The sequence below is a fragment of the Lepidothrix coronata genome, unplaced genomic scaffold (genome assembly GCF_001604755.1).
Source record: "Lepidothrix coronata isolate B3197 unplaced genomic scaffold, Lepidothrix_coronata-1.0 Scaffold1, whole genome shotgun sequence".
Lineage (NCBI taxonomy): Eukaryota > Metazoa > Chordata > Aves > Passeriformes > Pipridae > Lepidothrix > Lepidothrix coronata.
Genome location: NW_016690181.1, coordinates 2,372,173 through 2,387,607, shown reverse-complemented (window position 1 = coordinate 2,387,607; position 15,435 = coordinate 2,372,173). Strand labels below are relative to the sequence as shown.

The window sequence follows — 15,435 nt, the reverse complement described above, 5'->3', positions numbered from 1 at the left end:
CACATAAAATTGAAATAATGTGTCTCTCTGGACTGATCTTTCCTTGTCTGAATCTTTATTTCCTATTTACCATCACTCAGAGGAATGGGAAAATCTCCACTGAGGGTGTCTGATTGGTGAGTAAAATTGGATTGTTAGTAGCTTTTCATGTCACTGTGATTTTCTAAGTGTAGGCAAATCTCTGCAAAGAGAGATTTCTTTGTCAGAGTTGATTGTTGGGAAGATTTTTTTATTTATATACTTAGAAATTTCATAAAATCTTTCAAGAAATAAGCTGAGACATTGTTTAGCTTTTGAAATCACACCATGATGAAATGAATCTATAGAGGATTTTTTGGCAGTCTTACTCATTGCAATAGCTTTCATCAGTAAAGAAGTTGATGCTACAAGGATTCTGGTGCCTGAAATGAAGTGGCAAAGGCTTTCATTCACTTTCTGGCTTTGTTAAGGGTGATACGCATCTTGATTCTAATTTCCATACAGTTTGCAGCTATATAGGATTTTGTCATATTTCAAGCATTTCAGCAGAAATTTTTCAGGTTAGATATCTGCCTCTGGATATTTTTGAAAACCTTTGAGCAAAAATAGTTTATAGATTTTTATACAGGGAATCTGTGCTCTTTTTTCTCATCTTAACTGGTTCCAGTGACCTTTCTTCTAAGAAGTTCGGGTACATTACAGGCTTTGAAATAAGCATTTGAAAAATGAGGTTAGGAGGCTTCCTCCTGTACATTCTCAGTGAAACCTCTGCTGGACTGAGATTGCACAAGAGAGTAAACCATCCCTTTTAAACAGCAAGGCAAACATGAGCAAGACATTTGAGGGAAAATTGTTGAGGATCATTGGCAAAATAGATTCAGAGAACAAAATCAGCAGGAAGAAACTGTGCCTTGACAAGTAGTGTGAAAATTGATGTGGGAGGGAAAGAAAAGAAAAATGTGTCAGTTTAGTTTGGGAGATACCAAAATAGCTATAGGACCTGAAATGCAGAGCCTGGAACTAGCTGAGTAGAGAAGTGAGAGCGAGAAGCAGTGGGGCTGCGTGGGAAGCTTGGAAGTAGGAGAGACAGTTCTGATGAGCCGGACTCGGAAGTGTGGTTGGCGTAGGGGGCTGTGAGGCTGACTGAGGAGACTAAGGGAGGAGTCTGGCAGTGGGAGCCAGCAAGGAGCTGGCTTGTGCATGAAGAAGACGGAACAGCAGAATCAGGGTGAGATCTAATGGGTGTTTGGGAAGCTGGAAAACGGGATTTGCTGGGCAAACTGCCTGGGGATGATATGAGGAAGGCTTTTGGAAGTGAGGTGAGGATTTGCTGGAGACTGTGTTAAAATTTTGCTTGAGAAGTGGAAGCAGGGACTGGGGAAGAAGGGGTCATGGCTAAGATGGGCTAAGGGAAAAGCTCTGGTGCAAATATATGTTCAGCAGGAGTGAAACAGTGTTGGAGTGCTCCTGGGGTGAGGAGTGCAAGGAGGTGGAATTGAGGGTAACAGGAGTGGAAGATTCTGGGCAGTCCATGCTGATGGTGGGAGCAGGGGAGGCAAGGACAAGCTGTGCTAGGGACCATTGTCCTTCAGTGTCAGGAATGGCATCCTACATCTTGCTGTTTCGTTGCTGCTAGCAGGTAAGACTGGGTCTTGTCACTGTTGATGCTGGCTTTGTTCAGAAGATAGCAACCTGCTGCCACTATCAGTTATTCCGTTAGAGTGGATATCATAAGGTTGGTCAAGGGAGCTGAATGATTCACCACTAACAATGATTTTTGTGCATGTTGTTATGATACCACATGAATACATTTTTCTGTAGCTTTGTAACACTAGGTTTTTAAAGAAACAAGATGCTCCACACAATCTGACACAGTTCACAGGATGATTATGCTCTTGAGACGCTCAAGGTCTGTGCAGTAGGATCCCCACTACAACAGATGAGGGAAGGTGTGCAATGAATCAGGCAAGAAGTTTTAGGATGAGTCTTTGTGTTCTTTGTGTGCTGTAACAATCCCATGTGGGGCACCCACAGAGACTCACTGACTGTCCATTCTCCATTTTTTGGGTACTTCGACAGGCTCTGGAAACAGGCTCAGATTTGCAGATCTTTTGAACATTTCTATCTGTAACTGCATCAGCAAGACTACTTTGAGCTTACAGTGTATTGTAACGTCAAATACTCTTAAATGTCAGGTCTTTAGTTTCACCAAAAGCCAGCAGATACTTCATTTAGCTCACCGCTTTAATCCTACCATCTCCAAACTTCTTAATGTTTGATACTGCATGTGCCATAGCATGATGTAAAAACATGTTTTGTAAAAACATGTTTCATAAAAACAGACTTTAAACATAACACTTCTGCTGAAGAGCTTGCCCTGTAATACAGTGGAGAGCAAAAAGGAAAGGAAAAATAGGGCTAGGTTCATGTAGGAAGAGAGAAGAAGGTATACAAACAGTTTGTCAGTGAGTGTCAGGATGTTTCAGGCAAAGAGGTTATTTCTGTAGAAGAGCAGACACCAAATCACTGGTATAAGGGCTTGCACCTGATTCCTACAAAGGAGTCTTTGGAGGAGTATAAAAAAGGAAGAGCAAAGGGGGAATGAGAGTAAAGGTATGGTTTTGGACAAAAACGTTGTTGGATTGTGAAAATTAGGTTCAAAATCTGGACTAGAATGACAGAAGAAGCTGGAGGATATAGGACCAAAAAGGAAAATAATTTAAGCAGAAACATTTTGTAATCACTGGAGTGTAAAAAGAGAAAGAGTGATCATAGCTGTCATCAGTTATTGTTGAGGGGTACTAGTGGAAAGGATACAAGGATATGAGGTGAACAGCAGCTGGGAGGTTGCCTGGGGGCTGTGTGCTAAGCAGCCAGGACTGTTACATGACAGTTGAGGCTTTGCTATTTGGTGTGCAGTGGTAGGAATGAATGAATCAAGTTTACACAGGGAGGTGAAAAGCAGGAGGGGACAAAGAGGATCTAGGGCTGAGACAAGGTGGGTAGACTTGAATCAGAAGTAAAACATTGCTATTACTGACAGTAACTGAGAAGAGAAATATCAGAGGGTACAGTAAGACATATGAAAAGGCAGAGAATTAGTTATATACATGAGAAAAGCAGAAGGATTTTGTAAGGCCCACCTCTCATGAAACAAACCTGGAAGGAAATTATTCGTTGCTACTGTGGCTGTGGCCAGTGTGCATCATTCTGAACTTTTCTTCCCTACTCCTTTTTCTTCATTTCTTCCTCCTTTCCAAGTCTTTGAGGGTCATCTAGATTCCCTAAAAGAAAGTGGTGACGTTTGCTGTCCTATGACTGGTTTTGCAGTGATTTAACTGGCAGTTGATACGTGCATGGGATTCTGAATTAAGTTTTAGATAAAAAAGCCTCACAGCCCATTACCAGATGTCAGACCCCAAAATCACTAACAGGGCACTGCCCAGTCCCCTGGGGCTGTCCCCACCCTTCCCACAGCCCACGGCCCTATGTCAGCCTCCTGAGGCCATCAGTCCCTGCCCAAGCTATGCTGCAGCAGGACTGGTCTCCAGCTTCCCAGGGCCCAGCTGGGTCTCTGCACTGAACCTGTCCATATTTAAGAAATCAAAAATCCTTGACCTTTCTGGCTACAGATACAGGAAGAAAAAGAGAGACAAGTTTGATCACATACTAAGGATTGGGTTCCAGTGTATGAATGACTGCAGTGTATATAATCTCATTCCTCTTTAAATGACTGTGGTAATTTGTTGGATAATTTGCATATTCCTTTGTATACTTATTTATTTGAATTTATTCTTCTCCACCTTCACTTCACTGAATTATACTTTGTGTTATTTTCAGTCCAAATCTCAACCTCCCTTTTCCACAATGTTTTCAGAGCCAACTACACAGCCTTTCTATTTCCCTTGGCCCCAACTCTGCCACTTTTCTTCTGGTTGCTGCTTCCTGTCTCTCTCTGGGAGCTTTTCTGTCAGACTCGGTGCTGCCTTTTCCCTTTTTTTCTCCTCACTTTGGTTCTTTTCATACCCAAATTGACTCTTCCTTTCTCTTACTCCTTTGTGGGCTAGTTGGTAACAGTTTTAGTACACTGGCATCCTAACTGGTGTTGGCATCCCTGAAAAGGAAGATTTTAAGGAGTGATTTTAGGTGAAAAATGTAGTGGTTCTATAGGTGCTTCATAAACTTTGTCCAAAATGCAAGGGCAGGAGAGGAGAAAGTAGGAGCTATTTGTTTGTTAACAGGGACTAATGGTAGCAGGGACTAGCAGTAAGACTGATGAGAAGGTAAAGTTGAGCTTTTAACACTGCATGAGAAATTGTAGATAAAGAAAAATCTTGGAAGGCAAGACAAGGAGATGATATGGGATGAAATAGAGAAGAAGCTAAAAGACAGGCATAAGATGTGGTGTAATGAGAATAACAAGCAGATTAATGATGACAATGAGGAAGGTAGCACTATAGTTGCTGAGACCAGAAAGAAATCTGATGCAGTAATGGAGGGCTGAGATGACCACTGCAGAGAACAAGAGTTTTAGCTTGTGCCCTGTAATGGAAATTGTGACTTTGTACCCACCTCAGTGCTCTAAGTGTGCTATTCTATAGGAAACTTTTGTCAATCTTTTACTCAGTAGCCCCAGCCAAGCTCATATGTTGTCTAAGCTTGCATCTTTTCTCACCTAACAACTTTTAGCCTTTACTGCAAATGAGATGATGTCAGACCCTATCTCTTGCTGACAAAATGTTGACAAGGGTTCTTCTAACTCTTGGCTGTCTGCAACCTGCTTGAGGTTCCTAATCCGTTAGTGATTTTCCGCTTCATGGACCAAGCCAGCCTGGCTGCTAAGTTTCTGGGGTCTTCCTCCCTCCTGTCTATCCATCACAAATTGTACAGAAACAAGGGCGATGCAGATTTCGTTGAACAAGGATCTTGCTCTTGTAATTCACCCTGATGCAACAGCACACTCAGAACTACATCCAGCAGAGCTTGTTTTTCCTGTTCATTTTATATTATGTCTGTTCCTGGGGGGTTTCTACACGTCATCCCCTCCTCACCTTCTATGTACCCATGTACATATCAGTATGTATGTGTTTGCAATTGTCTTTTTGAAGGGATTAACAGGGCTTAAGTACAGAATGGGGCTCAGCAACTGAGAATGTTATCTATTTCCAGAGGTTTTCCCTGCCTTCCACTGAGTTGCCCTACTGGTACCTTTTTTTACTTCTGGCTTCAAATGTATCAGGAACATAAATAAGTTTTGTTGTAATTTCATTCTTTTAATCTGGGAAGTCCCACATCATCAAGTAGGGTGCAGAGGATCACCCCACATGCTCAGCTCTGACCAAGGTCTGTCTGTGAAAAATTAGCTTGAGACACACCTTTGTAAATTTATCACCTGGAGATTTTAAATCCTTATCAACCAACTTAGTTAGTTTACTCTGAGCAAATAATATGCCACTGTAACTGATATTAATGGTTCTGAACTACACATGCTTGTGTATATATATGTACACACACATGTGTGCATATGTTTCTGTACTTGGGTAATAGGGGCCATACATTAAGATTTAATAATATTCAATACTTCCAGCTATAATACTTTTTATCGTTTATAAAAGTATCAAAATACTGTTTTTTCAGTCTGCTTTTTTTATTTAATATTTCTTTAAATACTGCAGATTTTTCAATTGCAATGGTTCAGCATTTCCAGGAGAAGGATTAGAGAATGCTATATTATGAGAGAATGCTATATTATGAATCTTTGTTTCAGCAGGTCAAGGACAGAACAAAGTACCAGTGATACCTATTCAAGGCAATGCAGTCTATTCTTTGTTGCCTGTTCTAGGAATAAATCTTTAGGACAGAAGGAAGAACTTCAATCTGAGTGTGAAGTGCTAGGTTGTGTACTCACATGACTTCATCATTAAATAACTTTATCATTTATCACTTTTGGACTGTCTAAATATTTCCTAATTGAGAGTACTAAAGGTGCTATATCAGGCCTTGTTTTGATCAGTGGAAAAGGAACTCATTCCAAAGTCAAAGTTGGTGGTTGGATAAGTGTGAGTGGTTGTGATGTAGCTACACATGGTCAAACAGTTAAAGTCCAGCCTGGTAACAAATGTGTGGGATTATTGCAGAAGTTCTGATATCACAAATGTAAACCAAGTATGAGCCAAATGAACCAAGAGAAAGCAATGTAACAGAAAAAAATATCCAGTAACTGCAGCACATGACAATTTTGTGAGACCCCTGGAAAAGTACAATCTCCTCATTGAGACAGAGAGCTCTTCTGAGTCAAACCGTCTATCCTGACATACAGGGGATATGCGAGTAGGTTGCTCGCCACTCCTCCATACCCAGTGTAGCATATAGAAAAGGGAGATGTTGAAAGTAATTAAAAGCAGAGATTTGTCAGAAATGTCTTGAAGTAAACAGAAGGATGGAAAGAATATTTTATGGTCAGCAAACTTGAGAACAAAGATATGAACAACAGGATACAATTTTTTTGGTTTTATTACAAGGAGTGTTTATATTAGGAAGATAAGAATTTTAACAATGGAATAGTAGAGGGAGATGGTAGAATTATCAGCAGTGCAAAGAAAATTGGAATTCAGGCTTCAGGCCTTTTTCCCCATCTTGCACATACATGAGAGTATTGGCATTTCCTTCTTCAATAATCCACACCCACCCACCCAACTATGTGTAACAAGAACAAAGCAGATTAATGCCTTATATTTAGTTTTTAGTATTTTCTCCTCTGGGGTTATGTTAGTTCCAAAGAGACAGTTAGACAAAGTCTCCTTGTTTTGTTACTTTTCAATAGAAGAGGTTTCTGTTGGGTTTTTTTGAGTCTTATTATACTGTCTTTCTATTTTGCCTATGGAAGCCCATACTGCTGCCCTTTGGTTACAGCAGAATTAGTCTATGTAGTATGGAGTTGTTATGTTCATAGACTCACCACTCCTTGACTTAGGAATGCCTTGAAGTTACCTAAAATCACACTTAATTCAAGGTAGGATGAGGTAAAATGCAAATAGAAATATTAACTCATTACATCTAAAATAGCAAACACAATTAAAAGCATCTTGAAAAGACATAAGATTGAAGGAATAGTTCATCTGATTTACTGACACCTACTGACAAAAGTGCTTTTTGTTTTGGATTTTTTTCCCTCCTTTTAAATTTCCGTGCGACTTGTCCCTCTTCTGACAAAATGGCTCTCTGAGTTTTCTTTCCTCCTATTCCTCAGGTTTCTCTTAGGTGATTTTCGTCATTGGAAACCTTGCATTACACAGAACTCCATACTGGGTTCTCCCATCAGAAAGCATCTTCTGAAGAAGCCTTCGGACTTCATCGTAAGGTAGCTTTACTGAATTGGCATGTTCATCTCACTTGTTGAGGGCAGTGTTAGCTCTTACCACCAGCCTGCACTTTGAAGTTTTCTAAGGAGTCCAGACAGACTTCACCTGTCATCTCGGAGCTCATTCTAGCCATCCTTACGGTCTGACCATACTGAATTAAGTTAAAGATTCTCTTGTTTCCACAAATAAACATAAGCCTTAGAAGAGGAGTTTAACCAACTCCGTGGTGGGTTGACCTTGGCTGGATGCCAGGTGCCCACCCAGCCACTCTATCACTCCCCTTCCCAGCCAGACAGGGGAGAGAGTAAGGTGGAAAACAACTTGTGGGTTGGGATAAGGCAGTTTATTTAAAGCAAAAGCAAAGCAAAGCAAAAGATAGCAGAGTTTATTCTCTACTGCCCATGAGCAGCGATGTCCGGCCACTCCCGAGAAGCAGGGCTTCAGCACATGTGACAGTTCCTCAGCAGGCAGCCATTGGAGACAGTGAATGCCTGCCTTCCTGCTCCTTGCCTCAGCTTTTGTATCTGAGGTCATATGCTATGGAATATCCCTTTGTTAAGTTTGGGTCAGCTGGCCTACTTGAGTCCCCTCCCAGGATCTTGCCCTTGATTGAGGAAGGAATGTTACAGTGTTGGTGCTGTGCTCAGCAGCAGCCAGAACACCAGCGTGTTATCAACACCCTTCTAGCTACCAAAGCAAAGCACAGCACTGTGAGGGCTACTGTGGGGAAATGAACTCCAGCTCAGCCAGACCCAATACAATCTCCTAAATGGGTTCTTTCCCCCAAGAAACTAAGTCTCTCCTATTTCCCTCTTGCGACTCATTAACATGTTTCAACATGAAATATGTCTTATAGCAGACCTTATATTCCCTACCGGTAGTGTAATTAACAAATACATATGATACAAATATCTAATTAGGGAAAAATTAATCCAGTTCATTTTCTGACTCCTGAGACAGGTATGATAACAATTACTTCTCTGAGGTGATAGCATTTAAAGTGAATGAAGCCCAATCTCATCTAAGCATACTCTAACAAGGAGTCCCTATACCTAATTATTTAGTGTCATATTTGTTTTAATTGCTACACAGTGTGAAATTGTGTCTTTAAAACGCTTCTGAAAAAGAACAAAAAGGAAACACTCAATCTTGGACCTCATGAGATCAATGAACAATCTGACTGACTTTAACTGGTTTTGTAAACAGCCCCTGATGCATTAGGACTCAATGGGTCTCACTGTGAAGTGAGAATTGATGTGCAGTGAAGAAAAGGTTAAAAGAAGATCTTCCCATAATTTTTCTTGTAGCCCTTACTATGGTCTTATGCAGCCAGGAAAATGAAACAATATTGGCTAAGTGCCATTATGTATAAGAATACTGCATTAATTTGAGTAAGTATTGTAACAGTTTAATGTAAATACAAGTACATTTTTAATATAGAGATAATGAACATTCATCCCCCTCCATTCCTCAGGTCATGCCTACACTAAGAGAGATTTAGTTATCAGTAATGCTGTTAACTGTATAAGTCTGCAAATATTCTTGTATAGATGTGTGTTATAATCACCTGTCAGCCCTGAAACAAAGAAGCCTTGTGTGTAAGTACAATTTCAGCAATTTAAGTAGTGCTGACTCTACTGCTGTCTGAGAACATACAGGAATCCAGTTGCCATTATGACAGCTAGGGTTTATGTACATCCACATATTGGTGGCACACAAATAACTTCCAAAATGATCCTATTGTATCTTGTAAAAACATAACAAATATGAAAAATTGAAAAAAATTAAGTTTCATCCTTGAGAAATCCAAGCAAAGATGTTTTTATTGCCAGCAGGTTCAGGGTGAAAAACTGAAAAGCAGAAAATGAAAACAGTGTTGCTTGACTTTTTTTGATGGTGAAGACTCTATGGGACAGAAAGAGAATGTCACGTTTGCCAGCAGTTATTGCTTTGCACTTAATTTTGCAACTTCAAATACAAACACACTAATGAAGAGTTTTCTACTGGGGGAAACGGGGTAAGATTGCACAGAGGACTTAGTTTCTATCCATTAAGTGCAAGGAAACAGAATAAGTGATCACGGGAGAGGGAATATGTCATATTGGACTGCATTTACCTTCTCTCCTTTTATCTGTGAACACAGAAAAACACCTTTTCTGTAGTTTTCTCTGCTGCTTCTATATGTTTCCTGTCATATGAACCATTTTGGGGCTCTTATGCTGCAGCAGCAATGGCAGCAAACACATATATGATGCACTGTCTTTGGAGAAAGGGAATGGGAGAATTCATCCATTGTTAGTTGTTAGGATTCTCTGGAGGAATAGGGACGAGTTTCTCCTGCAGTGATTATTGATTTATTTGTACAAAGTGGAAAGCTTCAGGGCAATAGATGGAAAGAAACTCATAGTGAAGGTGTTGCAGGCTTTGCAGATATGCCTGTCACAGGTTATAGAGAACTTTGTATTCCCAGATTCTAAAGGTTATAAAAAAGTATGACTCTGTAATCCTAAATGAAGATATTGTTACCCAATGTTAAAGAATAGAGAGTCTGCTTGGCAGCTTTAAACAACAGCTTTAAAAGAGAAGAAGGGAGAAGTATTTGCTCATAAACATGTCATTGCTCTGAGAAAGGGGTGAATTGTGGAATATTATGAAATAGCCATATTATTTGTCTGTTTGATTTAACAGTATAATTGTGGTGAGTTTCTTCCATAAGAGAATTTTTACTTATTAACAAAGCCTATTTTTATGAGGCTTGAAAGGTCTTTCTGCTATCATAGATCTGTAAGATAATTACATGTTATCTTTGTTATATCAGTCACATGAAGTCTAACTTGAATCATCTTTCCTTGTTGACAGAAAGACAGATTTCCACTTTAGAGATCACGTCATACTCCTTCTTGTGAAAATAATATGAACCAGAAAGTGATAGTTTTCCTTCTCCCAAATTTTATATTTGGGATATTTCTTTTTGGATTTTTCTGTAAGAGACAAAAAACCCTAACAGGTGAGTAAAGAAATTATCAACAATAAGACCTCATGTTTTATAGAATGAGGGACACCTTTGCCCTCATGTGTTAGAAAGTAACTATGGAGCCTAAGTGATAAACAATACTGTGAAAACATCCAAGGCCCTGTCACTGCGATAGCTATCTTAGCAACATATGAGAGGAAGAACACTACAAAAACATGATGTTAGAGCATCACACTTGCGTAGACTAATAGTGCTAACATGCTGAAAGTTTTCATTTTAATAAACTTTTCACTAAGTAGCGTAGTTTATTGCATGTTTGCCATGGGGAGACCAGTGACAGTAAACAAAAAATTGGTTTTAGCATCTTCATTAGTTTCTGTAAGCAGGGTGATAGATTGAGTGCTATGATTGTCACAAATAAAGAGACTCAAACAAGCATATTTCACTGAAATGGTTTAAATTTCTTCCTTGATTGCAGGTGCTTTTCCCGATCCTGCTGAAAATTGGGTGGCAATTCAAAATGGTCGCAAAAGCACACTGGCTTCTGTCTGCCTGAAGAACAACCTTAATAAATTAAAAAGTAAATTGGATTCTCATGTTGCAAACCAGCTCTTTGTGGAGCACAAACATAAATTTATCTACTGTGAGGTGCCCAAAGTAGGCTGCTCCAACTGGAAGAGAACTATTTTTCTTCTCCAAGCAGACTTGAATGCAGAAGCTTCTGAAATTGAGCACGACCACATCCACCAAACATCACTGATCAAAAAGTTGGTGTCTTATCCTCCTGCCATACAAAAGGAATTTCTAAACAATTACACCAAAGTGATGTTCACCAGACATCCCTTGGAACGGCTGGTTTCAGCTTATAGAGACAAACTTCTGCATTCTGAGCCGTTCTACAGTATCACTGTTGCTAACGAGATTAGGGCAATGTTCAGGAAAAACAAAAATTCCTCTGAAAAAGTGAGCTTCCAGGAGTTTGTCAACTTCATTATAGCAAAACAGCCAAATACTCTTGACATTCACTGGAAACCAATGTTTCTGCTCTGTGACCCTTGCAACATTCACTATGATATTCTGGGTAAGTATGAAACTCTTGCATTAGACTCTGAGCATGTTCTGAAGGTCATTGGAGCACCAGAGAGTCTGCAGTACCCCAGCTTGAAGAGATATGGGTCCGAGAAACGAACAAATGGTGATATCACCTTGGAGTATCTCAGACAGTTGACCTCAGAACAAATTGAGAAGATCAAAAAATTGTATCAAATGGATTTTTTTTTGTTCAACTATACTATGAAATATGAGGATTATTTTTCCCTGAATGACTAATATAGGTTAAACAAAGAACAGTTTCCTTTGTACAAAAATGGGCTGAACTTGTCTTCACAGGTGCTTGATAGGTGGGTTGGTGACTGACTGCTGCTGAGATTTTCCTGAAATTTGTAGATACAGTTTATCATTCTAAACACTCTTATAAAAAACCCTGCCATGATCTCTTGTACTGTACAGTACTTTACCTATGAAATTATTGTTTTCCTGTTGATCATTAGTGGCATATGTTTGATTCGTGAAAACTGTTTATAAATGATAGTTTTTGGTCCATTGGTAAGAGACATAGGAAGGATGAAGGATGTTGTTTTTCACAATGAATATTTTAGAACACCATTTTTATATAAATTATTTTTTTATTAGAAAAAAGACATAAGAAGTAATAAATAATCTGCTTGAGAGTCAAACCACTCTTTATCTGCAAGAGGCTTAGTCATGAATCCTGTAAAAAAGGAGCAAATAACTTCAGATACTTGAAGCTGCATTACACAGAATCTAATACCCGATTTCTTCCCCTCTAGCAATGTTCTCATCACAGCCCACCAGCCTCATCCCTCAAGCAGCACAGTTGTCAGCAGTCGAGACAAAGTTTCCATCATAGCTCTTAAAAATTTTCTTATGAGCAGATCTGGTGTTCGTGGTAACTTTACAAACTCTTTTCACCACTTTTGTGAGCATTACGGTCTGATTTTAGAGGGAAGGTCTGAAAAATGCACCTTTTTTAAAAAAAAAAGAAATAGCGATACCTTGTAAACTGTACAAATGGGGTGGTGCAGGATCTAAAATCTCAGTGGAAAGGTGACTTTTATTTAATTCTCCAAAAGAACTTACCACACAGTCAAATGACTGCCCAGTCAGCACAGTGGGGACAATGTCTGGGCTTTCCTATTTGTGCCTGTTGGAGCCCATGAGCCCTTGGGACTTACCTGAGTATGGCACTTAGGCAGAGCTGGGTAACCTTGGATAATGCGCTTGTTCTACCTGTTCCTTTCTCACTTCACAGGAGAATGAGCGCAAATAAATTGTGGAATTGTGGTGAGGGGAACAATGAAACATGAGAGAAGCAACTCAAGCCATTAGCCACTTCTTATATTCCTAGGTGACTTTTGTTTTAGATCACTGAGAAGTCTATGACTGCTACTATATTAAGGATGAGATTTGTCCCTTTATTTTTTTAAATCTATTGCCTAGTCACATTCAAAGTTACTTTGTGGCCATGTTAATTGTAACAAGTTTTACAAACTAATTGTGACTATTAGTACCACCTTTAGGGGATGTCAGTCTCTCAGGAGCTAACCTGAAAATCTCTCAAATGCACCGAGTTCCTCTCAGCTGTATCTGCAAATGTACAAAGGCTGGCAGGCTAGTCTTGGACCCAAAGTTGGTTCTCATTTTTCATTACATAAAAAAGGACAGGGACAAAACTGCTTAATCTGCACTGCAGACACTGATTTGTAGAGCCTTTGCTGCAAGCAGCATGGCTAAAGGAGAGGGAAAAGGAGACAGTGAAAAACAGATGCAGTGGGATTTAAGTTTTGAGGGTTGTGAAGAGACCTCCCAGTGTAGGGAGTGGGATGCAGGGGTTATTTACTTCAGAGGAAGGTGCAGTGATATATTAGTCATCAGCTGGAGACAGTGATGGCCAGAGAAAGAAGCTGTCTGCATCCCTCCTTGACGGCAGTGCTACACAAACCAGGACTACCATTCAGTACATCTGGCAGGCCTTGCATTGCTAACTATTTCATAAAGGGGGCAGATTTGGCACAAGGAGAGATCCAAAGCGAGAAGACCAGCAAGAACAGTGAACAATTATTTTTTAAAACATAGCCTATGATTTTATTAGGAATGATTCATGGTTCTGGATCTTAACCTCACCGCCCCAATATTTGATGTCCCCACAGCCCTAGTATCCCCTGATTACTGGATTACTCATGACACTCTGGCAACCCTGTAGTTCATGTAGATTTTTTTTTTTTACTTTTTAGTTTTGCTGAGGCAGAGGAAGCTGGAAATTACTCCCATCAAAGTTGAGGCTATGCAGAAGGATGCAGACTCTCTCTTTTTCCTGAATCAGAACCATCTCCAGCTACATGCTTCTCCTGCTTTCTTTGACAGATCATGCAGAGATAGAGGGGAATAAGATTTGCTTCATAACTCACTTCTACACGGTAGAGCTCTCCAGAGCTCTAAGTATATCTGAAGCTGTAAGTATATCTAAAAATACTTTAGTTTTCTGAAACCACCAGCCAGCCTAGGAAAACTCTGAAGAAATTATAGCGACAGAGTTTGATAGGTGTCTTTGCTGTCAGCACTCTAGCCTTAACACCCCCCTCCAGTTCCTTGCTGTTAGATGTGAGTGGCTTTCTGTTATTTCCTCTTTCACACAGGATCACGTATTCTTCCCACAGCGGTGACAGAAAACTGATGGCTAATTCATTCATCACAAGTGCTAGTCAGTAACAAAAGTGTATCTATCGAAGCAGAAAAATCTCTGTAACTATTCACAAGGGACTTTGACTTTTGACATTTGCCAGTAGGAAACTGTAAGTAGCACATTGCCTTGAATCACTGGCTGCTGTAATGCAGGTGTGGCTCTGAACAAAAAAAAACTGCAAAGGACATGTGCGTGCATGTGTGCACATATTAACAACAGTTTTAGGAAACAGCAACATACAAGAATGGTATAAATTGTGGATTATCAACAGTAACAAAATGAAAATAATGGGTTGATATCTGTCGGAAAATAGAAAAAAATGCATTCTTGATATTGTAATGTAGTAGAAATTGATGTTGGCTCTGGACATTGTCCTAGTCAGCCCATGAGAATTGCAAGACACCTGTAAACTTTATGATGAAAATTATAACATGACTGTCTCTTTGTGGCCTGGGAGAGAGATCTCCTGTACTGTCTTCCCTAGAAGTGCACTGCCCAGAACAAGGCTCTAAACTGAGTTGGGCTCCTTCCTGGCTTTTGCCCAGAGAAGAACCTCCAGTGGAGCTTCTTTCCTTTGGACGCTAACTCGGGGTAATATTTTCCTGGGAGAAAAATGGGTACTTGCTGTTGGGAGCAAGGGTGCAGGCAGCGTGGAAAGGCTCATGGGTCCTGGGGTGGATTTGAAGGGGTAGGGAGTGCCATAATTTGTCTTCAGATTTATTATTATATGCCTGTGATATGACTATTGTTATATTTCATTGCTAATTACCGTAATAAACTGTAGTGAGTTAACACATTAATCTATTTGTTCATCCTTCTCAATAACATCTGTTTAAAAAACAAACCCATCTCAAAGTTGTTCTATCAAATCATAACATAGGCCACACACTGTTAGATAACAATAAATACAAAGCCACTTAGCTCTGCTTTGTGACATTAATATAAATCTGTATTACAGGACTTTTAAAGAATAGAAGGAATTAGCAAACAGTAATGTGTGCTCCAGCTGGAATGGAAGTAAGTGGAAAAAGGAAGAGAAACAAGAAATCTTGCAAGGTCAATCTTGTATCTTTCCTACAAATCTGTCAGTAGTGAGAAAATAAGAGAGACTTTTCCCATTCTTATGGAAATCCTCACACACACTGTTAGGATAGGTATCCACAAACCTGACATCATACTTTCTTCATGAAAGTATAAAAGATCTGACAGTTGATTAGTGTATGTCAGCAATGGAGACCATGTCACCAGTTGCTCCTTGAAGCAGGTATTTCCTCCACTTAAAAATCATGATTCTACCTGTAAGCAGTCATAATTTTTCTTGCAGTTTTGAATGTGAGTCTTAAAAGGTAAACTGTGAT

At 39.7% G+C, this 15,435-nt stretch overlaps 1 protein-coding gene across 9 annotated transcripts in view; it reads left to right on the top strand.

Moving 5' to 3' along the window:
* Positions 1-14,877, top strand: part of LOC108493120 (carbohydrate sulfotransferase 9-like) — a 34,271-nt gene extending 19,394 nt beyond the window's left edge. Inside the window, exons 1-6 of one of the 9 annotated variants that reach the window (XR_001873376.1) lie at positions 909-1,298; positions 7,229-7,339; positions 10,200-10,347; positions 10,793-11,395; positions 13,629-13,847; positions 14,031-14,877. Coding sequence is in view for 7 of the 9 variants with exons in the window: in XM_017806164.1 (XP_017661653.1) it covers positions 10,254-10,347; positions 10,793-11,643 (945 nt within the window). In the remaining 2 variants the exon portion in view is untranslated. Of the gene's footprint in view, positions 1-908; positions 1,299-7,228; positions 7,340-8,814; positions 8,939-10,199; positions 10,348-10,792 lie in introns of those variants that run through there. The other 8 variants (XR_001873369.1, XM_017806174.1, XM_017806132.1 and 5 more) reach the window with 8 other exon arrangements.
* Positions 14,878-15,435: the final 558 nt, after the last annotated feature.